Genomic DNA, 27,298 nt, shown 5'->3' on the forward strand with positions numbered 1-27,298 from the left:
TCCCACGACTGATGCAATTGTTTTCGCCTCTCGAAAAGCGCGGCTCCGCGAGACTTGGGCAAAAAGCCCGTAGTCATATCTGTCAGCACCCATCCTGTTTTGTGTGTGCATGCAGCAGAGTGGGTAATCCTTTTAGACTTGGTCACATCGACAAATCGCCAACGCACTAACAAGATCTCCTAATGAGTCTTCAGAAATAATTAAGATATGAACTGAGACCCCGTTTACAGTGCGGGGCTGGGCCGAGCCGCAGCCGAGCCACGGCCGAGCCCAACCTCAATTGCGAGGCCGAGCCCCGCAATTTTGTCCGTTTACACTGCCGGGCTCAAACCTTTCCATATTTTGTCGTAGTGGCGCTCTGCTTGTAAACAAACGCAACTTGGTATTGTCTGGTTTTCAGACCCTTTGCCAACTGAATTCCGTGGCGACAAAGTCGCCGTTCGGGCAAAGGCCTTTGCCGAAGGAAGAATCCTTTGCAGGACAAAACCACCTTAAATCATACTAGTTTTCGACGTTGAGGGGGTTAATATCCTGAATAACGAAATAGTATAGGCAGAGGGTTTGAAAGCCAGACTAAAATTGGCCGCGCATTTGGCCCAGTTTGCGTTTACACTGAGAAAAGGCCGGGCTCGGCCGCGGCTCGGCCACGGCCGAGACCACCTCCAGAGCGAGGCCAAATGCGCGGCCAATTTTGGCCTCGCATTTGGCCTTTTGCGCATTTACACTGAAATGAAGGTGGGCTCGGCCGCGGCCGAGCCTCGCACTGTAAATGGGGTCTTAGGCATGGACATAATCCCTCAATTTTCTACTTCATCACTTGAAGGGAGAAAAAAAAAATAAAAGACTGGTTCTTTGAACCATGAGGTGAAATGCAAGGAATTGCATCGAGATCCGTGTCCTCGATTGGCGTAAGTCCGGGGAAAATGCAGTTTTCCACAACAGTGAACAGTGAAGTAGGTAAATTCACGATGCCATGCACTCTTAATGGCACAGGTCACGATGCACTGCTGCTGTTATTTAATGGATAAATCTGCCTGATGAACTGAAGAGACAGCTCCATTACATAAAGTGAGAACACAGCCATTGCACTCACATCTAGGCACTTTAACTCATCAGGCAAGTAACAGGCAATGTCAAATATGGTTGGCACAAACAATTTCATTTTGAATTGGCATAAACCATTCTTTTTGTCATGCATTCATGCCATTTTATTACAAAATGTTGCCATTTTTGTGCAATAAACAAATGAAAATCTGAGCATAATGAGACATTAACATCATTCCCATATCATGTTCTTTAAAATAAGAAAATTATTTTGATACCAATACAAATATTGTATACTTTGAAATGTATTACAGAAACCAGTCATATTGGAGCAGAGTCAATAGAACACATCACATAAATTAGATATTCACACAGTATTGTCCTAGGTTAAACAACAGCTATAGGTGTAACATCAAAATAGACAGTTGAGCCAAAGCACCATAATAATGGAAACACTTTACAAAATTCATAACTTTAAGAGAAAATGATCATTTGGTTGTGAAATTGAAGCAAGGGGCTGAAATGTTTACATATTGTAAAAATGAATGGCTTTACACTTTGTTGCCTTGCGCATCATAATCAGAGCCATGTACATTGCTGTCAATAATGGGAATAATCATCAAATAAAAATGGGTAAATTTATCAATGATAAATAAACTGGCAATAAAAAGAACTGCTTCAAAACATTTCTGAGTAAAGAATATCAGCTAGTGTGCAAAAATAATGTTACAGTGCCAGCACATCATATCAAACTGTGAAGGCAAAGTTTGTGTGAAACAAGGAGTGTTTTAGGTTCACCATCTCTGATCGAAGACAAGAATGATAGATGCTGATCTTTGAAAGAAGAAAAAGAAAAAGAAGAAGGAGAGGAGGAGGAGCAGGAGGAAGAAGAAGAAGAAGAAGAAGAAGAAGAAGAGGAGGAGGAGGAGGAGGAGAAAGAAGAAAGATTCATGTGCAGTTGTCAGACAGGAAAGAAGACACGATGCCAGTGCAGAATCATGCAACCAACAAACCATCCGTTCCCACCGATCCATCACAGGAGATGAAATAAAAGGAACGGTGTGACTCAGGGAGAGAGAATCCACTGACCTTTTTGCTGAGCCGTCGTCATCGGGTAACCATTGGTGGGGCTCAACGGAGGCGATGTCGGAGAGCCTGGTGATACAGACAAACAACAAAAACAAACAGAGAAAAATTCATTAAAGTTCAATTTTTTTTCTCTTTTAAATGAGGAAAGTCATGTAAGTCTACCGAGTGTCAGTCTGTAAACAAAGGCATTCACAAATAATGCCATGGAACAACACTCTTTAAGTTTGTTGTTTGTTTTTTTCACACTGTTCTTCATTATCAGATCCAACACAGTCTAGACAATGACTGCAAGAACAAAGCACTGCTCTGCCACTGGATACTGTGACTTCTTATCATTCCCATGGCAACCGTTAACTTGAGCTTTTCAACAAAGAAGAAATGCATAAAAATAACAAAGACAATATGATATTCTGCTTACTACAAACATTGCCATTAACTTTTTGATGCACATGCATCAATAGGCTGGGTAGAACTTAATTGTCTGTCCCATACCATACCACCACAGATTATCACTGTACCATCAACAGGCCCCTGCCTGTGGCATTATCAATTGTTCTATGTCGCAGCATGATGTGAAATGGATTTCTCTCATTTTTCATCACTTTATCCAGTGTCACGGCATAACGTGAAACTTACACAAATGTACTCTTGCTCATCATCAGATGCAATAATGTTGAATAGGGATTCGGAAGATTCTGTCAATCACATCACCATGGATGTGTAAACACAGTGCAAAATTGCATCATATGATTACAAATAAACTGTGACTGTAGTCCCACACTATGCATATCCATGTGAGCACTACCTGGTATGCTATAAGCTCAGAAAAATAGGATCACTGGATGAAGACGATATAATGGGAAGCCACAATATCACAGGTTTTGGCAAACAAATAATGAATGCAGCCATGTTCAAAGTTTTCACTATGTACATGGTGTAGTTTTGTGTTTATTGTGAAACAATGCTACAGTATGGAGACACACAGAATAGTGATGTGTTAGTCATACAGTCATGTCATAACGCACTACCTAATTTAGCCTCTGAGTGAACATTGCAGCATTTCATTATAAATCACCTGATTGGGTGCTGAAAAATCACTCACCCACATCAGGGGCCCTTGCTCAAACATAAGGAGCAGGGGAGACAACTTCTCTCCCATTTGAAGCGGGGCTTCCGCTTTTAAGCCGTGGCCTGGATTGACCCTTGCAAATCATCCCAAGTTGCATACACTTGTAAGATATATACACACCATTTTATCGCAAGAGACTTTTATATCAAAAAAAGACATCAAAATTGCCATTGTGCATGTTGAATACTATGTATGGGAAAGGGTGGCTGTATATGCTTGTCTCGTATCAACTGATGTTTGAGTCTGAAGCACGACTGAACTGCCAGCCACTATCATGCAGTCCCATAAACTGAATAAACTTGCTGAATGGCAAAGGATGAAACTGCAATCAGCCGTCTTCCATCAGAGAATTGTTAGGGGATAGCCTATGATCAGGAGAACAGTGATTTCAGAAATTAATTTTGCCTAGACTAAGTCATCATTTTGAAACACTTAATTCAATTTTTTTTAACTTTATTTGATTAATATGACCACAAAAAAAGTACTGAGTGCTTATTTGCCAGCAACCATGGGGCCAACAGCTAGCAGTCCCCTCCAAAGGATTGTGCAATGAGAATAAGTTGACTTGCCTTGGGGCATAACCGCTCCTGCTAGCCAACTCAAACAAGGGACCTTGTGATTAATTGTCTGCCATCACCTCGTTAATGGCAGACAGATGTAATTAGCACTTAGAAAATATAATTTGATTAAAGTGGATTGTAGTCTCCCATCATGCAGTGAAAAAAGCATCACATTAAAGATTAGCTCTGCACAGAATTTGTTGCACACAAGCCATGGTTCCTTCTCGAGAAGTTCCAGATTATAAGGTGAATGTTGTACCAAGTGTTTATTCAGAGGATTTCCAATGTAGATCACTTTGTTTGTGAGGGGAATAAATCTCCATGGCAACAGTCATGGGAACAGCATTAACTCTGCCTCATCTTTAACCTGCAATCAAACTCTGCATCCCGTCGCTCAGGAACAAGTTTGTTTGAAAGTGTACTCGGTATTACATGATGATACGGTTTATGAATTCATCCATTTTGCATTCATTGAATGATATTTCATGAACATCTAATCAACGAACAATCACAAAGGGACCATCAAGCTAGGGAGAATGGCCATTTGCCAGCTGACAATCCACTTGAACAAAGTGCAAGAATTATGCCATCATAACAGCTAATAATCATCATTGGATATCCAGTTAATGGTGTGAGGAGATGAGTATACCATTCATGCTAAAAGAATGTTTTGACCGCATATGATGATCTAGCAGTAATGACCCAATACGTATTCATCTAAACTGTCCCTTGCTACAGTACATTTACAACAGCAACAGCAGCAGGTGTCTGCTACATCTGCGACCATCTTTTCAAATTATGAGCACGCAAAAGAGATGACTGATCACTATGTTTCTATACGTAATCATCTTCTAATGGTCCAACTTCATACAATATGGCACTACAGCTATCCTCTGAAACACGCTCCTGTTTCATATCCACCAGATTATCTGCAGTGACAAATGACCTTTGGAATTTATGGCATAATAATAAAAAATGAACAAGTTCTTCATGACACATCAATTTGTAATTTGAAAGAAAATGTTAGGGAGCACTTCTCAGCTCTATGTCTGCCTTCCTTCTCCCAAGGTCGTTCGCATAGAAGTGATATGTAATACAAACACTCTAGAGTAGTGAAAGTCAAACACGCTAAATTTAGTCTGCATGCTGTATGTATGTATGCCCACAGGATATGCCAAAGAATTCCGAGAAGCTGAATAACATCAGATATTGACAAAGTAGATTCCAACGAAGGTTGCAAAATGCATAACAGACAAGTATATATTCCATGTATGCATACAGTATCTGTAATGCATGGGTTGTTGAAGCACTGCCAAATTGAAAGCATGGATCCCTAGTGAGTGTAATGTGTGGTTACAGAAAGCATTTTCTTGGTAAAAGCTTCAGAGAAAAAAAAAACTGCTTTATCTTTGACCAAGCTGTTATGCTTGTTTTGCTGCATTGCTGTATTCTTCCCCCCCCCCCCCCCAATACCAGCTGGAAACAGAAGTAACGCCCAACACTGTATTTCACTGCAGGAGAGCAGCGCTAAATAAGCTACATGTACAATACCAAATCAAATCATATCAAATTAAATCTAAACAAATCAAATAATATCATATGAATAGCATAATAACCAAGAAGCAAAAGAGTCACAATCATGGTGATAAATGCATATTTTAACTCCCTCACCTTAGCACAATAGTACCCAAGCTCAATGGACAAGGATATTGAAGTATCACTTCAAATATATTTCTCGCTTATATATTGAGGGAAATAATTTGACACATTCATATGTTTTGGTGGAACCAAGTATTATCCCTCACATTCAAAATACACTATCTGCACACATTTGCTCTGAAGTATTTGCAGTATGTTTTTATCACATGTAGCTAAATATCAATTGTTTTAACCAGCATAGGAAAAAAATCCTTGTGACAAAGTTCACATCTACTCAAGATGGGAAAGTTAAGTGGACATCTTTCAATGCATCTCCTTGCCTTTTAAACTGTAAAAATATTATATCATTTCTTTCATTTTAGGACAAAATTGATCTCCACTTCTTTTTACAAATCAAAATGTTATCTAGCAGATGCAAGCACAAAGAGCATACATATTGTACATGCCTTTAAAAGTGGGAAAGAATTCTATCAAGATATTGGAACGCACATCACTTTCCAAAGAGCTTTCAGGATGCTTTCTGCACACTACCGGGTACATTTGACAGTCAGCTCTTTTCGTAAATCATTTCATCGCGTGTCTACTTATGTCTTCACAAATTATCAGGACCTCATAGAAGTGTGCAATTAGTTAGCGTTAAAAGCAAAGATCATCACAAGGGTTCCATTTCATCGAGTGATTTCCACTCATTATATTCATGTTGCAATAATTGCAGCTACCATAGCAAGAAACAGAATCCTCATGGCTGGCTGGATGAGGCCCTTCTGTTGCCATGGTGACCAAAGTTACTCACAGTTACCCAGCAGCAGCTTTGAATACTTCAGGACAGGTGACTAAATGAATTTACAGCTCCTCAACATCGAACTCTATTTAAACTACAACAAGTCACAGATGTCCACATGAGTGATTGCAATTATCTTTTCAATTGGCTAACAATCTTTGACAGCAAGTTATGGAATACAAAGTGCAATCAAGGAATATATACATTCATGAAGCTTGATTGATGTTCCAGCTCTTGTGAATATTCATGCATTAATTTTGCAACACTTCATTTCTTGGTAATAGAACTAAAAACAAAAAATGAGGGAAGAATCATTTCATACTGCATGTTTCTTTGAAATATGTGTCTAGAAAATATTAATCAATCCATATTGAATCCAATCATTTGCAATACCGATTCATCTCACCAGAGTACATGTAAATCAAAACACATGAAACTGTCTTATTTTAGAAGTTTGTGAGCTGTGGCCTACATAAAATTCTCATGAAGACATTGTAAACAAGCATAACATAATGCTGTATTTTATTTTAAGACAGTAAAGGGCATGTAAACATTTACAATCGTAAATCATCTACCAAACAAATCAAATGAAATTGGTTTAAATACACTATTTGTTTTTCCTAAGGTACATCCCTTTCATACTATATCATATTTCCCTGACTTTTTCCCAGTCCTAGTTGAACCCCCCTTTAAAAGGCACAGCTGATCACGGTCCATAGAATACAGCCACAAAACCCCGGCATGTGAAACATGGCAGGAATGCCATGCATAGACCCAAGTGATGACATTAAATGTGGGGGTGTCTGGCACGCGATAACAAACCAGAAAATCCTTCCAAATTTTCCTCTTTATGCTCTTGTTACAAAATAAATACGAGAGCCTGTCCAATCCTCCATGCCTCGGGTTAACGCCACAGCAGTCTCTGTCAGTAAATACTGTGATCAGATCATTCCTGCAACTTCTTTGTTCAGTGTCAGGCTGAACCCCCCCCCCCCCAAAAAAAAAAAAAAAAAAATGACTATGTACTCAAATGCTGTAGAAAAAGAAAGTGAAATAGCTATGGAATGAATCCACAACATACAATGTATGACTTTAACTTGATTTCATGGAAGAAAGGAGCAAGAGGGAGTTGGGAATAGCTCCTGCTGCATAAATTTGTATCAAATTTAGCTTTTACAGTTTTTGATGGCCAATCATTCAACTGCGAAAATGAGTATCATTACATGAAGTGAAATAACAAGTGAAGTATACACGAGTAGTATGTCTGTGGTCATGGGTATGAATTTGTACATATGTTTGTGTTTGTGTGTGTGTGTACACACATATATATGCAGACATATATTTCACTTCAGATGTAAATCACACGATATGTCTATGCATATATACATATGCAAGTATAATCAAGTATCATATATGTACGCTTAAATATATAAATACTACATACATGCATTGTGTACACATAAACGAATATGCATACATGTATAGAAAACCAGTACGGTATAACCAGCAGGCTTTGATGCTCTAAACTCAATTAAGTACTGTTGGCAGACGTCAAGGGAAGAGCGGTGACTGAGTTGGCAGCTGCCGATAGTGTTTCAATCATCCCCGTTGCCTGATTCTGCTTCACCACCACCAAATCAGCTTGACATTTTAGCCCCCGTTTGCTCCTGACACCCTGACCAGCAAAAACATATCACCATCCTTCTCCCCCACCATCTCTCCCCCCATCGTCTCTCCCACTGTCCTTCCTGCCTCGTGTGGACTAAGTGGCATCTATTCTTTCCAGTGGGGATGATTGCCCATTTACTCCTGCTAATCAAATTTCGAGTTGACGGCAAAGCTACATAATCCATAACGAAAGTTGTCTCATCTTGACGTAAACTTCTTTGCATCATTATCACTCTGCAGACAATAATGAAACAAGGTTTCTCATCTGTAGATGGCAGCACACGATTCATTTTTTTTCTGTATGAAGTAAGTAAACATGTTTGACAGAAATCACAAGCCACTGTGAAGAGAAATGAGGCAATATAATATAGTGTTATGCAAACATGACATCATTAACGTCAGCATGCTGTTAATATGCATGTCAGGGTACAAAATGTCATGAAAACAAATCAAAGATTCTAAAGATATCATCAAGGGTAGCTTAAACTGCTTGACTATGATAAACGATTTTTAATAATTCTACATCAAGCAAATATTCTCAGTCATTCACCCCTAATATCACACGTGTTCATGTGGATGATGCCAGTTTCAATGTCTCCATGACAATGTATCACTTGATTAACACTACTTCTACATTCTATTGAGAGCTAACTCCTTCTTGCCAGTGTTACCCAGCTAATCCTGCTGATTGTTCTTGGGCTAAGTATTGTTGCATCATCTGTAACATGATATACACCACTTTATACGGCATGTGCCATAAGATGAAACTTGCTATGTTCAAGTACCCCTTTAGCATCAATGCTCAAAATTTGGATATGTGCTTTAAAATGTTCAGAATGTAAGGGGGGTAAGAAAAGAGAAAGATAGATGGGGTGTAACTGTGCCTACAGTTCCAATGATCATGTTACCACGTTCGAGATGCGATCATTCAAACCCTCCTCACATCAATCCGCACCACGTGAGATACCCGACCGTCGCCGAGCTGAGAATGCCGCGGACTGTTTACATGACGGCATGCCCCACGCATGCCGTGCAGCTGCAGTTTCACTTTCTCTGTTTGATTACATCGCCACTGAACTATTTCTGATCTCCCCATTCTGTTCTCTGTCATTTCTGAAATCCTACCAAATGATTTGGGACAAAATGGAAGTGGACAGGGTACATCCCAAGGTAAAATGAAACTTTCCTCTCTAATCAGCTACAGGAATCATCACTGATGTACAGGTACACTTATCAAATTAGGACACCCAGATACAATTGCAATAAACAGGATATGATCACTACAAAGTCTTTCATTTTCTTCCACAATTTTTTGAGAGATATTGATCAGAAAAGGGATATTAAAAGTCAAGAGATGTTTGAAATGTAATATAGTGCCATCAATTATGCCTGCCATAAAGATGCAATGTCCTGAAATTTAGTAGCCCTCCTTTGCAAAGCAATTTGGGTCACTTGCAAACGACTTGAGCGAATCTGGACCAGAAGTTAGCTAATCGCAAATAAGGCCTATGACTCATGTCAAGTATAAACCACGGCATTCAATTCAGTGGTACAGTTTTGTCACTTGAAATTTTTCCTAATGCACAAGACCTATTTTTGCTCTAAAGGAATTGAAGGACAGTTTATGTTTTGATAAACATGAAGGGAAATTCAATAAGTGTACACTGTATGCATTCCATCCTTTCTAAGCACAAAGACAGCCAGTAATTATTTGACCTGTTTCATTATGTCTGACCTGAAATCTGCCATAGAATGATATTTGATTGACATCACACATATTCAAAAGAAGGCTACTGACTTTACAGTGAACTTTTTTTATAAAGTTAGTATCCACACTTGGCTGTGCATTTTCTTTTTAACTGCTGGCTAGCTGCTAAGACTACCATGACCACTGGTAACTACACTTCATGGGATGACACTGACATTAACAAAACATGTGTTCCTACAAGGGTTAGTATCACAGTGATAATCATGTATACACATATGAATTTGTTAAGACTATCTGCCATTCAAATATCTATTACGGATGGTAAACTACAGCATACACAATGGTATGTAACTCCTCATCTGCTTTCAGCGACCAAAGTACTTGGTGTAGAATCTTATATGCAGGTGTCTATAAATGGTCAAAGTACTAGTGTTCAGGGCCACTATTAGTCTAAACTTATGGCACATTTATTGAGTTTCTTGGCTTGAGCTCTATAATGTAATGTGACTATCTAAATAGTCATCAATACAGGCATTCAGACCGAAACTTCTCACAGGACCTACTCCTGAAAGAATATAATATTCTGTTTTGCGACCTACAGATGGATGTGGTAGAGTCTAGTTAAAATGATATGGGCCTATACAGATGTGAGTTTTCAAGAACATGTGAGGACACAAAAGCACACAAAGTCCACATCTTAGTAAGACAATACATGAGCAACACCATGAGCAAACTGGAAGTGTGACATCATGCATCCTGCTGCCTTCCTACCAGTCCATGCAGCCATGCGGACACTCCACACCCCTAGAAAGAGAGAATGGTATTACCCAGTTGCTGACCAGGCTGGTTGGCTGTCAGCCAGATGTTGGTCTTGACCGATTTTGGCTTGGGGGGTACCTTGGGGGGTTCATCCACCTCCGTGTCAGTGACGTCCCCTGGGGGTGGGGGGACAGGGGGTGGGGAAAAAGGGACGGGTCGCCACCCTTGCGAGTCTTCCCTGCTGGGGGCTGGGGGCGGGGTGGCAATAACAGTGGCAAAACAAAGACAGGAGGTAACAAAAAGTAGAGAATAAGACAAGCAAAACATGTTTCTGAGCTATGAGAGGATTTAGCCTGGTATGTACACCAAAATGTTCACTTTAAGGCAGATCAAACAAACCACCTTATTTATGTTCACTTGTTTGGACCAATCAAAATTGTAACATCCAATCATCAAATCTAGATAACACAAGTTATTCTGAGATATGGTGAAGATGAACTATGTTTTAAAACAAACATCTGAATAATCCCTGGAGCATTGTTTTAAGGCATGTCCAACTGAAATATCATTGGTTTGTCCAAGCAAATTTGGCCATTCTGTTTTGTTTTGTTTTCAATCCTTCCTCAAACAAGTTGTTCATGCCCAATTTATATGACATCATATGATAAAGATACAAAACCTTGCACGTTTTATGCTGATGAAGATTCTGTAATAGCTACAATACTTACTTGTTTATAAAGAAACATGCACAGAAATCTACAATGTAGAAGACACATGAAAAGGTGGAAGGTGAATCAATTCTTGTCTTCCCATGGATTAATGATAACTTGTACCTTGAGGTACAATTCAAACTTGTAGCTTCAAATCAGATTTAATGCTAATGCATGATTATTTTTTGAAACATGAAACTTTCAGAAGACTTTTTTTTTCCCATATTGTTTTTTCAATTCTAACAAAAAGGGTACAGAATCTTCAATTCCTTGACTCCTTTAAATGATTCAAAATCCTGCATTTTTATGAACTTTCTTGAAATCAGATTTGAAGGGTAGCTTGGAACAAAGTGATGACAGGAATTTGTGACTGCATGTCTAAGAGATAGTAGGTGAAAGCCACAGTTTCATGAACATACAAACATAAAAGGAAGAGATGTACACCACTCCATCTTTGGAAGCAAAAGGATCTCCCCCAATGCTTTCCTCCTCCTTATCCTCTCCGATCCCTGAGACGGAGGATGTAGGAGAAGACAAAAGAGACACCAGGGACGGGGCCGATGATGACGATGATGATGATGATGACGATGAAGATGCAGATGATGATGGAGATGGGGATGGTGATGAGGATAACAAAAGTGTTGATGGTTGTGGTTGTGGTGATGGTGGTGGTGGTGGTGGTGGTGGTGGTAGAAGTGGTGGTGACAGCATGGATGAGGGTGTTGCAGATGGGAGAAGGGAATGAAAAGCAGGAGGAAGATGTGGTGGTAATAGGGGTAATGGAGGAGATAAGATACTTGATGCATAAGGAGCAACATCACGTGGTCTTGAAATGAGTGATGATGGAGCGGACGAAAGAGATGAGGACACATTAAAAGGTGGAGATAACAACAGCAAAGTTGGAGATGGCATATGTGACACAGGAAGAGAACACGGAGGAATAGATGCTACTACTGGCTGAATCCCAGCCAGAGATAAAGCTGGTTGGAGCGGTGGTAATGGCGAAGATGAAAATGAGGAAGGTGGAAGGGAAGGATGAGACATCGGAAAGGAGCACAACATTACCGACTGAGGGGGGGAAGAATGTGCCTGAACGGATGAGAGAAGGGGTGGGGTCTTCAAGGGAGCTGAGCATGAGGATAACAGTTGTTGAGTTTTGTGACAGCTCTGCAGTGTATCTGACGTTTTCAATGCAACTGTGGCATAACTCAGAGCTGATGGTGATGTAGAAGTTTCTTGGAATTGTCTCGTTGGCAGAGAAGCATGTGTGTAATTTGGGAGAATCGATGATGCGGTTGTACAGCAGTGTGAAGGACTGGGAGCCATGAGAGGAAGATGATGTTCGGTAGATGTGTTTGGATCAACCGTTGTTGCCAGACATGACTTAATTAGGGACTGTGTAGGTAGAGATGAGAGGTCAGACAAACTCTGCGATTGCGCTTCAGGTGTCAACGTATCTGGCGGTGTCAGCTCAGAGAGAGGAGCAAGTGATGATGGTAGTGACAGCATCACTGATGATGCATTCCCTACCATGGATGATGATGCAGATGAAAGTGGTGTGTCTGCTGTAGGTGTGGAATTGGAAAGCAGTGTGACATGCAGTGATGGTGATGATGATGATAGTGATGATGATGATGATGATGATGATGATGATGATGATGATGATGATGATGATGATGGTGGTGGTGGTGGTGGTGGTGGTGGTGGCGGTGGTAGTGGTGGTGGTGGTGGTGGTGGTGGTGGTGAGTGAGATGGGGCTGTAGGACTTTCAAAATTACTCCTAGAGGATGGAACATCAGGGTAAGAGGGACCTACAGAGGGTAGAGGGGGTTTACCGGTCACCCTTCCTACCCTTGGTGAGGTTTGGTTATTTGCTAATGGGGGCAGTGTGATCATAGTTTGAGCTAAAAAAGAATGTAGGTACATAAAAGTGCAAATATGGCATATTGCAATTATGAAAGAAAGAGAAAAGAGAAATAACACATCACTCATTTTCTTGTACATACTCTCAAATAAAACATTTTAGTACTGATGAAAATAGAACAGCAAAAATTTCAAATTAGTGTAACAACTCATATCAAAGATAATATGCAATGGATGTTCAAGCAATAGATGAAATAATCATCAACATGCTCAAAGAGAACTCATGAATATCATCATTTCTTACATGAACACGTCAATCAAATATCAGTCAAACCATGAAAAGAAATAACTATCAAAGCAAGAAACAAAGTTTGTGTACAATCAGACTTCCAAAAATGAATTCTTACACTTTATTTGTATTTCATTCTTTATGAACATAATAGTATATCATGAAGTAAAATTCGAATGTTCCAATGAATTCGTGTTTGGAAGTCTGATTTCATAAATGTACAAAGAATGATGTGGAAGGAACACAAAGACATGTTATGTCATCAGACTATGAAGATGACCTTAGTTGGGTATTTCTCTTCTTGAAATCATGTGGATCAACAAGGCTAGAAATTTCACACAGCCATGGGAAATATTAATTGCACAGGCAAGATCTAATAAATGTAATAAAAAAAAAGAACTTATACGATTTTGATGGTCAAGTTTTTCATCATACGTCGTTGAAGCAACATCGTCCTTGGTGAATACAGAAATTACATAAGTCTGCAATATTCATCTTTGATCTGATGCTTACAGGTTGACATTTTACTTTTTCATATCCTTTGAAAGAAACAGAGAAGCACCTGTATTATATTCATTGAGGCACCACCAGTTGCACTATCTCTGCACTGTTATACCATCGCCATAGCAACCCAGAGATAATTCAAGACATTCCCTTGTCTGTTATCTATAATGCACAGCTGACTAAATCATTGAACAGCAATTAAGGCAGAAGCTGTCTCTAGCAAAGTCTCTATGATTACACTGGCATTCCTACTGACGATAACAATTTTTTTTTTAAAGCATAGATTCTTGTTTTTACCTTCGTACAAATGGTTGTGACATCTTTTGAGAAGGCTCACAGGGAAATTTATGAAAAGATCCATGATTTTTTTTTGTAAAGTCAGTAGATATCTTGCCATAAATAAATGCTGTTGTATATTGGAGTACTTTAAATCAACATATTTTGCGATAACTATGCAAAATCAATGGGGGGGGGGGGAATGGCCACTACCGTAGAGCAATCCTTGATTGCTGTTAGTGGTGATCGGGTGGGGAGGTGGCATAGAAGTATTTGCATCGCATGGAGGATATAACCATCATACACAGATTTCATTATGACTTAGATCTCAATCGTGCTATCACATTCATGTAACTCTATTGTGTGTGGTATCTACTACTCTGGGCTAGTAGGCATCTAGGATAAACATACTGAATATGGAGTCATTCATATTACTTCTGATGGAATTTTTGGGGTAGTATTTTCCATATCAGGAATTTAACGTTTCTTTCCTACAAACATATTGGTGCAGAGAATTAACTTACTCTATTTATTTCACTAAATTTATCTTGTAAGGGAGAAGTATTATGGCCTGCCTTGAATGGATTTGTCCTAATGGCCATGGCAAGCAAAAATTCACTTCAGGCTCATACATACTCTTTTGCAGAAAAAAAAAAAATATATATATATATATCTCAAACTACCAGTATACAATGAACCATGAAGAAACTTCTGGTTATGTTCAAAGGAAGATGAAAACCAAGAATTGGTCATTGCAATTGAGCAATGGTAAATATGTATCAATCTAATAAATTTCTTTAGATTAAACTTTTTACTTTAGTTTATAATTCTTTCCCTTCCATAAAAGAGCCCAAACTCGGATTAGATTTATGACAAGGGCTAACTTTGTATTCTAAGATTATGGTAAATGATTTCCAATATTAACCTTACGCTGTGCCAACTTCTGGTTGGGGGCCAGAAAGTTGTGAAGATTGTTGAATTCCCTTCACTTCGCAGTAAAGTATGAAATGAAATGAATAAGAAACTTGTGAAAATTACTACTATGGAAAACCACCCTTGAGAAATCTATCATTCTTGAATGTCCATTTTGATACAGATTTCATAGTATTAAGGAAAGGGCAAGGATGGGTAGGCCATGCCATATAAAGTAAAACCAGAATGATACATTAAAATTTAGGTCTTTCACAAGGGTATAATATGTTCTCTATACATAATTTGGGTATATAATCATTCAATTGGATGGGGTCACTCCAAAATATCACTCTACAATGGATACCACGTAGGCGTCTCATCCTGGGTGGGATTGGTGGACGACCAGTGAGGGGATGTCCTGATTGGTCAGTTCAAACGAGACATAACAAAAATGACTCACAAGATTTATCAGGAAACATCTGTGCTTGATACACACATGCACACAGTCAACTATGACACAAATGTATAATCTTGTGCAGCACAGACACTTTTTGAATATAAAATGACAACTTGATTACAAGTGCTGCTTCATATGAAATGGTTCTATTTGTATACTAAGACTGCCATTGCTTATGTCATTTTCTTAAAATGGCGACACTGATACTATTCTAGAATTTTTGTCTAGGTGCAGGTATATGAAATTTCATCTATGTGAAATCTTTGTAAACTGAATGAAAACTGGAAAAAATGTTGGCAGCAAATAAGTCAACCAAATTTAAGTAAAGCTCAGGAATAATTGGATATGATCATGATCACATGGGGCAAACAGGACTATTGTGTACTGGTACTAGGAATTGATATACAAGATACAGAGCAAAATTAAGCCAGATTGTTTCCCCATCCTCATCTGTAAAATGTCTGCTTGTGCGGCAATAGAATACTTATATAAATGTACATGTATAATAGTTGTTGCACATGTTATGAACCTTGCGGTCACACAGAGTCATGGTTCTCGTGGGCTGGGTTTGTTGCTTTAGCTTTGAGAAACTTTACACAAATTTTGAAACCTACCAGACTAAAGTATAATCAGATTCCCTAAAAAGGGCCGACAACAATTTTAGTGTCACAAACAAAGCTTATTGAACTTCATATACCACTCTTGTTATTTTCACTATACCTAACAGCATGTGCAGTCTTCAACCCTGATCAGCTCTCCCTCACAGCGGCTTGAAAAGTTGTTGTAACCAAACAACTTTCAAGTATCAATTGCAATTCATACTTCCGTGCCATAAATCAAGGGTACTCCAAAGAGCTGACAAATTTCTGATGACGACATGCAGCGTTGCTACACCTACACGCACATCAAGTGCTCTATCATTACTGTACATATGCCATATATATCTAGCACGTCAAATTTTTCCTGAATCGAGACTTCCCGACAATTTCACAAGCGGCTAAGTTTGCAGAAAACAGTAATGGATGAAGAAATGAAAGTGTGCACATCACTCTCATGTCACAATCAGATTTAATATTTTCATGTGTTGTTAAATTTGTCAATTACATTTAGCATGCAACTCAAAAACTTCACAAAAAAAAAAATATATGGTGTATACAGTATTTGATACTCTCAACAAACTACCACACCTTAAAAACTACTGCCTCCCTTCAAAAACTGCTAACAGCTGTCAAATTCCACTCTGCAATAACACCTTTATTACAAAGATATTAAAATATCTGAATTACCCAAAGGCGCCTCAAAGGGAGGTCCAAACATGTTTACAAATATCTCCCTCAACCCCCCCACACAAAGTTTTTAAAGTACACTTTCTGGGTTATCACTTCCATTCAGGTGGGAGAAGCATAAATACAGGACACTGCACATCTTTTCATTCTGATGAGTGGGGTGGGTTCCATTCAAGAACGGGGCAATTTGTTCAAAATATATGTCATTCTTTGCCATCACCAACAATGACAAGCATTATATGAATACTCCCCCCCCCCCCCCTTCAGATTGGAACAATCATTAGCATGGCCTGGTACAGAAAGAGAAAGAGAGTGAGAAGGAGAGGAGAGAGATAAATGGTAGGGAAAAAAAGAGAGAAAGAGAAAAGAGAAAAACCTCGCAGGGTAATATGCTTGAAGGTTGATACCTTTGATGCATCTGCAAGATGGCTGGATGATACAAAGAAATCAATTCCATTTATCGTCCACGGACTGTGGAATAAGCTCAAACCTTCTACTGCTGGAGCATACTAGCAGCCCATTTATCAAACTCATATGTAATGACTCAATTGGCTACATGCTATCCTTCATGCTATGAAGCAGACGTTACATGGCGTGATCTACTGCAACAAATTCGAACCCCAGATTTGAATGCCGCAAAAGAAGAAATATGATGTGCATATTAATCAGGTTCCATTGCAGTTCTGTCATCTTTAGCTTTTGTTTGTTTTGTTTCGCATTGGTTTCTTTGTCTGTGCTTAGTTATTGGTTTGCTTTTTTTTTTTTTGCTACTTCTCACTTTAAAGGACTACATGGATCCATCTTTGATTATTCAACTAGTTACAAGAATGTATTGTGAAGCAGCTTCCCAATTCAGTTCTTTCATGCAGAATGCAATACATCGGATGTAACAAATTCTTATATGTTACTAATCCCATTATTCCTTCTTCAAAGACTTATCATAAACTTGGATATATATGTTCCTACAAACACTTTACTAAAGCATAGCAAGATCATACATGGGTTTTGAGCTGGGGGGTCACATATCATCTTAGCTATGGTCAGGATGATTTTCAACTAATCTTGATACATTTTTTTTTTTTTTTTTTTTTTTGCACTCAGTGTACATCTGTCATATATGACAATATCTCACAAAAGCAGGTGCAGCTATTGTATGTGTTGGTGCACAACAACTTGTTTGTGTGCCTAGCTACTTAAACCTACGAAAGAGTGATCTACTGCATGTGCAAGATAGCATATCACGTAGGCATAAAACAAAACAAAACAAAACAAAAACTCATAGGAGATATATCGCAATGTTGTGGGTTTGTTTTTTTTTTTAATCAGAAATGCAATGGCTCTTGTTTCGTAAAATGGTATTTTCACTTCTGAATTCAAAACAAATGATTTCATTCAATCGATGAAGTTTGCCTCAAATCAAACGTATGTAGTCGAAAATGCTACCACACTTGCAGAGTTCTTCTGTTTTATAGAAATGGATACAAATGGTTGATTTTAATGAAAATGAGAGCAGCACTGCAACCATGACGATGATCGATGGAGTGATCTCTCATGAGTATTGTTTGTCAAATCTATTTTTTTTTTTTAAATCAAGAGAGAAGCATGTTTACTTGCAGCATTTCAGCCTTGATCAAGACTATCACAGCCATGAATGATGTAGAGTCTTGTGAAAAGAAGCGGTGCCTTCCTCTAAAGGTGTGCCATAATGCTATCTCTGCAGCAAATTTGGTGAGATGCAAAGTGAGTGCAGGGAATTACGCGGTGTACCACGAGCTACTGTGAAGCACAAAATCCTGCTGGGTCTGATGGGTCAAAGGTGATGTCATGTGCCCAGAATCACAGGGAGTACATTCCTCCATCAATCCAAGAAGCAAGTAGCCAGCTGACATGCAACTTCCCTTTTCAATTCACAATTTGTTAAAAAATCACAGCATCCAGAAAATCGCTAATAAGGGGGGATGAAGCGTGGTACGTAGGGATCAACCATTCACAATACAGGGGTGTTGTCGAGGGGCAAAATCTCAGGCTAGTTGGAAGATGGGATTTAACAAGACTGGAAGGAGCCCGCAGATCAAAGCATTTCATACAGTGAGACCTGCACACTGACCTTTGCTCCCGGTTGAGTAATACGAGGCAAAAGAGGGCGCCTCACTTATCTCAGACTCAGAATCATGCCCCGTTGGAGTGATGCGCATACGTATGCGCCCGGGACCCGGGCGCGCGAGGTGAGGGGAGCCATCGCTTGACAGTCGACGGACCGTGACCGGAGATGGGGACCGACTACGAGTGACCTTCGTGACCTTTGTCGTGGTCGTCCGCACCACCTGAACACTTCCTGGGTCAAATCCTTGCAAGGTCACGCCATCGAGTTGAATGACCCCGTCTTCCTGGGAAGGTTTACGGTCTAGGCTTTGACTACCTGAGGTTGAAACAGTTTTATGAAAGTCCAACGCTTTGGCTGTGCTGCCTATGAATAACCTTGACAAATAAGATCTTGGAGACTCAACCATCCAAAATAGGACACACAAACAAACAAATCAAAGTCAAGGTAAACACTTGAGAAATACAAAGCAAATTCATGATCTCTAAGTATAGAATGAATAATAATTACATAACTGCTGATGATATAGATATACCTAAACCATAAATCAAAGTATTTTGGCATCTATTTCCATACTGCATGTAGTCTATGATTTTCAATAGGTTTTGCTATGGTTTCACAAAAATTATCTATGTATCAAGGTAAAAAGATTTGATAATGAGTCATGAGAAGTCAACTCTGGTACACAATACAAATCAAATTTATTTTGATGTAGTTCATAACAGTTATGGAGTAGTTGGTATTGGTGTCATTCTGCCTTGGGCAACTTCCTAAATATCCACAGGATATTAAATGATGGATTGCTAAAGTTTAATATCTCAGGGAGGTCCCTGTGGGGGAAAGCAGAGTATCTTATGGGTGTGGCTTACCAGACTTACCAGAGGACACCAAATGGGGTCTAAAAAGAAATTGATGCTGGGTTTCCTGTACTCTTGAGCATAATTAGGGGGTGTTGCTGTTGTTTTTCTTTTTTACTATTACTGTTATTTCAAATAGCATATCTCAAATTCATAGTCTAGTATGCTGCCCTGTGCATGCTGATACCTCACCTAGTACTAGACGCTGGAACAATGTGAGTAATTCATTCAAAGTTTACAATGTATTATCTCTATGCTGAAAAGAAATAAGACTCACAAAATTCCCTTGGTCAGGAATTCTCGTGATATGACAACTGTCCGCTAATTCTTTGAGCATTCTCTTGGTATTCATAGATTTCACTTGGATAGAGGAGAGGTTCTAAAACATACTCCTATTCTGCTTGTAACAAACATCAATGCAGCTTGAACCAGCGTAAAAACATGTGGAGTTTCCGAACTTGGTTTCAGACAGACATCACAGTGTGTCTTGAGACACAGACAAAGCAGTAGGCTACATATAGCTATTGCTTCTCATCCATCACAATTTCTAAGTTGCAATAATTGCAGTGGGTCCCAAAACATGCAATTCAACGATTAATAATGCACAACTCAATGTGCGATAATAAAACAGTCATCATGAACTGGGTTTCATGATGTGGGTAGCTTATCATGCACCTCTCTGACGAGCGCAATAATCCTGGGGAAAAAACAACAACAACGTTCAGGCAAGGATTCGATAAATACAAATTTTGTAGGGCTCTCTTAGAGATTGGTGGTGCTTACAAAACCTTCCATCCCCCTCACAGTCACATATCTAATTCCCAGTCAAGACAGGTTATATTTCAATAACAAACTGTACAAGCTGAAATTTTCGCAAATTTTGAGAACCCACTTTGGACCGCGAAAATAACAAAGAGTGAAAACAACAACCAACAAAATATTATTTCTTCTTTTTAAATCTAGCCATGCCAGGGCTGGATCATCCCAAACTAGTCAATAACTGTTGTAGGTTTAGCATGTTGCTTGGGCCATGACGTAGTGATATCCGGGGCACAACAACATGCTAGTACAGTACTTCAAACGCAGAACACACTACTAGTTTCCAAACAGGGAATCACTGAGTAAAAAACATTCAGTACTTGTATCGTCACTTGTTACCCATTCTTATTCAGGTTGTGAAAGGGAAAGTCAAGATTACTAGACTCTTGTAACTGCAAAATTAACAACATGTGAAGACGTCAGACAAGTGGCCAATGGCAAAAATATCTGTAAAAATTTCAGCTTGTACAATACAATTCTCTTTCACAATCTGTCCTCTCTCTCCTCATTCTCGGTCAATCACACAATGTTTTCGCAAGCAACTGCTTTGCGGACTCTTACTGGTCATGTCTGCCGATCCCGGATGCCAATTTCTCTCACCTGTGCCGGAGAAGCCCGAATCGTTTGTGACTATGAGGCTGGACTGGGATGACATCTTGCCTTCGGGATGCAGTGATCCGTTCACTGGTTGCTGTTTCCTGCAGCAGAGGGTGGTATGAATGGAGGAACGATCGCATCAACTTAATGCCTCATTTCTCAAGGAGAGCTGATGACCAGCAAAGCAATTCTTGAAACTCTAGGGGGAAAACTGATGATCTATAAAATTTCAATTTTAAGAGCAATTCCGTACCATTTTCAAAGTCATTTTGAATTTAAAAATAGCACTGGCTATCAGGCAGAGGTTCAGTGGTCTCGTGGATAAGATGCCTGTCTGGAGATCAGGAGGTCGTAGGTTCAAATCCCGCTCAGTTATGCTCTTGATTTCTTTTGTCATGGCTACTACTAAAACGCTGATCAATTCAGTGCTTATTTACATCAATGTAGGGCAATTTGTCAATCAGTTGCGATAAAAGCTACTTGACGCAAGAACTTCATCTCTTCAAATGACTCTGAAATGGTTGCTCTCCTTCAGTCCTTTCTACAAAACAGTATATGGGAAACCTCTCGACCAGGAGATTGTAGCTCAAGGTGTAATGGGAAAAATTAAAATGACCTCTAATTACAAGTCACCATGAGCTGCATACAAAACTGTCTAGGTTTGTTATAAAAACAATCTCTGGATCTACTCAATCTGCAATGTAGTTTGTAGAATTTGTGGTATTGCAATTTTATTTGTGATCTGTCTTTTATATATCATAGTCAGTTTGTTGACTATTGGCATTGTTGATTAGCAGAATACATACCAGGTGACATATCAAGTAGTGTCTTGCTTGGGGGGCAATTTATAGCTCCAAGCATTTCTACTTGAAAAAGCGATTTGGTTTTATATTGACTTTTACTGTAAAGGAAGAATCTTCAGTTTTAGCTCATTGCAATGCAGAAAGCAAAATACCACCACCCCCCCCCCAAAAAAAGTGGAAACTATCATGCATTCAGGCATGTAAACATTCAGTGTGCACTAAGGGACCATACAGGTATGTTATCTCTTTGATTACTTGGAATTAAAAACATGCGAAATTAATCTTACCCGACCGAGCATAAAAAATTACTCAGATGATAATGTCATATTTTACAGTAAGCTACTTATTGTTACACTGTAGAGAGGTAATTCCATACAGAAGCAGTAATGCTGGGGAAATAAACACTACACATACTCACCTGTTAATTGTGAGTTGTAGATCATTTACTTTGTTGTGCAGCAGCTTCTGAGCCTGCGTGAGCGCTAGGTCCCCGGTCCTGACACCATTCAACGTCTCTACGATGTCGCCGACATGGAGCTGAGCCCTGGCCGCCTTGCTCCCCGGGTTGATCTGTTTCAATATAAATAGGGACAGTAATTAGAGCATACCAGTCAGTGTTACGAAGCTCTGGATCTATGGGTCTTCAGGCTATAGACAGCACACAGCTTTCAAGGGCAGCTATAGATAGTCCCTTTCTCTTTGGGTTTCCTTTACTTTTCTTTGTCTACCAACCATTCTTTGCTCTGATTATAAATTCTAGGTCACCACTCACATGCATCTATGCATACAAATTGTGCATTTAGGTTGTGATCTCGATGTATGGCATACATGAATTGAAATTTGTCACAGGATATTGTACAACTGGTAGGCGACACATGAACACTTTCTAGTTTTGTATTACCTGCTTTCCACTGCATTGAGTCGCAAAATGATATTCTTTGTAAGGTTAAATAAAAATGACTCAGGCTACTTGAACAAGTCTACTTAAGGTACGATGAGTTTTTCTGCAGGTGAGTTATCAATCATTCCTACACACTGGAGTCATTTCAATGCTTTACCTGTCATTCTTAATCCCTTTAACTGATCATAGTAGGCCCAGCAGATTAACAGTGATGCAATGAGACCCATTCAGATTCACACATTCCTAAAAGAGTTTAAATACAGTATTTAAATAAACAATGACAACAATGAACAACCACAACAATAAAAATCAAAACATGACTGTGATTCCGCATCATGATGCAAAAATCAGTTCATTTTGATTTTTTGAAACCCTCACAACATTTTCTCTGGTGCAGTGTGTGTGAGCAGCATGAAGAACTGATTGGTTTTCTTTTAATCCCATGATTCAATGCACCACTTTAAATCCAGGGTAAAGGTGCCTGAGGTCGTAATCTCTGGTCATTCTTAGGGTATACATGCCCAGTTTGGAGATTACAAGGGTTCTGCTTGAAGTTGGATGATCTCCCCCCCCCCCCCCCCCATCTGTGAACAGCACCAAAAGTATTCATTTTTGGATCATGAATCAAAAAGCCAAAAATTCTTGTGCATGAATATGCCCCATGATGCACTGCTTGAATTCAGTTTCCATATTAAAAAGCAGCCGCCACCACCTCCCCTCCCCCTCCCCCCCCCCCCCCCCCAGTGATGACCCTAGTCTCCGGCTGCACCTGCCCTAGCTCCCCCTCATCACAGTAGCACATCTCCTTCCCCGCCCACAATGACCTTGGAGAAGAGCAGATCTCGGCATGGTCAATCATCAATTTATGAATGGTCAACTGCACCAGATTCTGCATGCTCAGTCCCACAGAATCATGTCTCTTCCAAATCAGTAAAGTACGGCGATTATTAAAAAGTGAGCAGTGATTGAACAGTCTCAATCAACATGTCTCTCCATACTGCTGGAGTCAATAAATCTTTCCTTTTCAATTCTGTCATGAAATTTCGGTGAAAGCCTTCAGAGTTTATAGCTAATACAGGGCATTTCAGACGCAAAAAATTTATACTAGAATGGTATAGCTACACCAAAACGGTATAGCTATACGATGAATTTATATGTCTGAATGCCGACTAATGAAACGACATATAACGAAACAATGTATAGCGAAACAACGGTCTGAGCATCGTTTCGAACTAGAACTCGATAACGAATCAGCATTGTGCGTATGAACGTATGGCGACCATAGAACGGTATAACTGGGCGGGGCTTCATGGGAGCAAGCACGAAAGGTGACCTTGTACCTGTCACTCATGACCATAACAACATGCGCAGTGAGAAACTGCACATCTATACGACGGGTTTCCGGAATGGTCGAAATTAGCGTCTGAACGGTCTATCGGCTATACGATGATTCTTTATACGTCGTTTCTTTATCGAATTTTGGTATAAACTGGCTTGCGTCTGAATAGGGGGATAGAAACAATACATTATCACAAATTGCTTAATCTTACAGACACACTAAAACACAGTTTACAGCACTTGCAAACCTGAGCTACACATGTACATGTACATGACCCTACATGATTGCTATCAAGGTCTCTGATACTTCATACGAGAGAAGATGTGAGGGAAATACTGTTGAAAATAAGAGTAAAAATTTGTGAGCCATGTGGTTGATGCTACTCAATATTTCCCATTCACAAAAGTGTTGTTTTTTTTATTAAATCTAAGAAAAATTTCATAGGCATGGTGAACTAGATCACAAATATCTTAAAGGGTGTGTACAGTTATGGTCGAGGTGAGGATTTAGCTTTTAATTTTTTGCAAGATATTCAGAAACCACTCTATGAGATGTCAAAGAGCATGCAATTCTAAGGGGTATCAAAAGTTTATTTGATGAAAATTGGTTTTGAAATGGCCGAGATATCCAAAAACAAGGTGAAACAAAGAGATCCTAATAAAAGGCGTGGCCTGTCGCCTTTTATTATTATCATTCTTTTTGGATATCTCGGCCATTTGAAAACCAATTTTCATCAAATCAACGTTGAATCCTTCTTAAAATTACATGCTCTTTCATATTTCATAAGAGGTTTCTCATTATCTCACTCAGGAATGTTCAAAACATGAATCCCCACCTCAACCAGTACTGTACAGTCCCTTTAATGGTGACTGCATAATTTTAATAAATTTCATCTACAATGTATTTGAACATCACTATGCTGCTCAGTCAGTAAAGTTTGCAAACTTTTCAAGTTGAATCACCATTATTGTTAAACCATGCCTCTATACTGTGGTAGGGTAGACAGTGCTGAGTCACTGGGATTGCAATCAAGGTTTCTTTTTCTGTAGACTGTTGCCCCAGATATTGCATCGCATTGATCAATACAGTTTCCCTCCAACACTAAGGAAGGCTGGTGAAATTCACACAGAAGCACCTGCTACTCCAACAAAGCCACAGTGTACGTATGTATTTCTGCTTCCCAATAGACTGCGCTCTCATTACACAAACCTTTAAGGGAAAATTGGCTCTGTTTAGGTATAACTTGAACAGAGCAAAATCATACCATCAGAAACCAAAAAGACAATGACTTTCAAAGCAAAGATAGTTCCGCGCATGCTTACAGACACACAAGAACAGAAAAGTGGCCAAACTCCTTGCCTATATTTAGTCAAACTTGACATGAAAAATCTCTTAAACTTTCCTTCGCCAAATAAGAGGTAACACAGCTTGGTTTTTGTCCCTACTACAAAAAACACAACAAAAAACAGCAACAGTTCTGATCCACATATACTCTGCCTATATACACACACGTCACTGAAGATGCAAGCAGCAGAAATATTCATAATTCTGCTGGAATTCAAAGAACAGCGAGATGATACTTTTCCATTTGCGAAAAGTGAGTGCCATATTCGTCATGCTTAGGGCATAATGCAATCCAATCAATTCCAATACAGAAGTCTTGCCGGCACCGGCCCCGCCATCTCCTGGCGACTTTCGCGGCAAAAGTACCCCTCAGTCAAAGATACTAGAAAGGTCATCTCCAATACGCCGACACCGTTTGTCACTCGGACATGATGGGTAGTTGTCTCCCCCAAAGGTATTTCTGCCCGCTTATTTGCTCGGCCAGTGTTATGAAAACTGAAATTTGGAATTTTATTTATTGCCCAGCCAGTCAGCGCTGGATGAAAGTGATGATTTATGGGCCACAATTGGAAATCTGCGCGACTTTGGTTGGAGCGCCAGTGATGGCATGCCAGTATAGGGAAGGACATTAGGGTGCACAGATGATGGTAAACGGGGTCGGTATTGGGCGTAGATGAGACGGGATGAGGCATATCAAGGGAGAGAATTGGGCAGCTGTAAACAAACTAGGCGCAGAAAAGGCAAGAGTCGCATAGGATAACCAGTGATTTATCAGGGTGCATTGAGGAAATACTTTTCCAAGAAGAGATGACTCGGATATACCACATGGAAGTTCAGCCAGCATGAGATGAAATGTTTCTAAGATATGTGTTGATCCATTCCACATTGAAGAGACAAAATAAATAGAATAAAAATAGGTAAAATATCTTCTTACCATGTTCTTACATCATAGCAGTACTACAGATGCTGATTATCATACACCATAACACCAGGTTCCATTAAATTTAAATCAGATCACATAATAAAAAACAACAAAATGATTTATGTAGAAGGACGAATTCCAAACCAAGAACAACCTTTAAAGAACATGCTAAATATATTCGACCCTTCATAGGCTTGTACACTTTCTATATATCGCCCATGGCCAGACGTATCTAATATCACACTCATACTGAATTCATGATGTGATATTGATCGTTCAGTCTGCACCTGTTGCCTTTACCAACAGAGCACAGCCAGTGCGCTGGTCCACACTATCTGTCTAGTCTCTTTGAACAGACAAGTTTATATTCCAAAATTTTAGCAATCACGTACAAAACCAATTCATTGTTTCAAGTCCTACTATCTATGGTTGGGTTAATGAGATATCACCTGACTTGACATTTCATTGAGAAGCTGTCAGAAATTTGGTCTGGATGGTTAGCGGCAAAGACTCCTCATGTGCAATCTGGACCACTTTGATTAGAAGAAAAGTGAGCCAAATGACAAAAACAACAGGTATCAGAGAGCAAGCGAGCCAAAGAATACCAACATCTGCCTAGGCAAAGGACAACTGTTTTGGTGCCAAACTAATTTGACTGCATGTCTGTGGTAGCGTACTTCATTTCTAGCTTCCTTTGTAGTTTCTTTTTTCTTTAATATGACTGAAATATTAAGGCACAACTTTGCTCTTACTTTTAGTCACAAATTCCCAAAACTATTTCCTGGCTCTTGACTGCTCCATGATGGGTAAAGTGTGGGATCTCTGAACAAATCTGTGAATATTCGACTGATAGATGAAAAATGGATCCCACAACTAAACAAATCACATGACATCCTAACATCCCAATATCATATCCTTCTA

General features: G+C 39.4%; 1 protein-coding gene across 1 annotated transcript in view; it reads right to left on the reverse strand.

The window, feature by feature from the left end:
- Window positions 1-27,298, reverse strand: part of LOC140228753 (uncharacterized) — a 197,728-nt gene that overhangs the window by 124,253 nt on the left and 46,177 nt on the right. Inside the window, exons 2-7 of the mRNA XM_072309029.1 lie at window positions 22,290-22,441; window positions 21,072-21,169; window positions 18,802-19,113; window positions 10,466-10,645; window positions 2,134-2,199; window positions 10-94 (exon numbers count right to left, since the gene is read on the reverse strand). Coding sequence (XP_072165130.1) covers window positions 10-94; window positions 2,134-2,199; window positions 10,466-10,645; window positions 18,802-19,113; window positions 21,072-21,169; window positions 22,290-22,441 — 893 coding nt within the window. The remainder of the gene's footprint in view (window positions 1-9; window positions 95-2,133; window positions 2,200-10,465; window positions 10,646-18,801; window positions 19,114-21,071; window positions 21,170-22,289; window positions 22,442-27,298) is intronic.

This window comes from Diadema setosum, chromosome 5 (assembly GCF_964275005.1).
Source record: "Diadema setosum chromosome 5, eeDiaSeto1, whole genome shotgun sequence".
Classification (NCBI taxonomy): domain Eukaryota; kingdom Metazoa; phylum Echinodermata; class Echinoidea; order Diadematoida; family Diadematidae; genus Diadema; species Diadema setosum.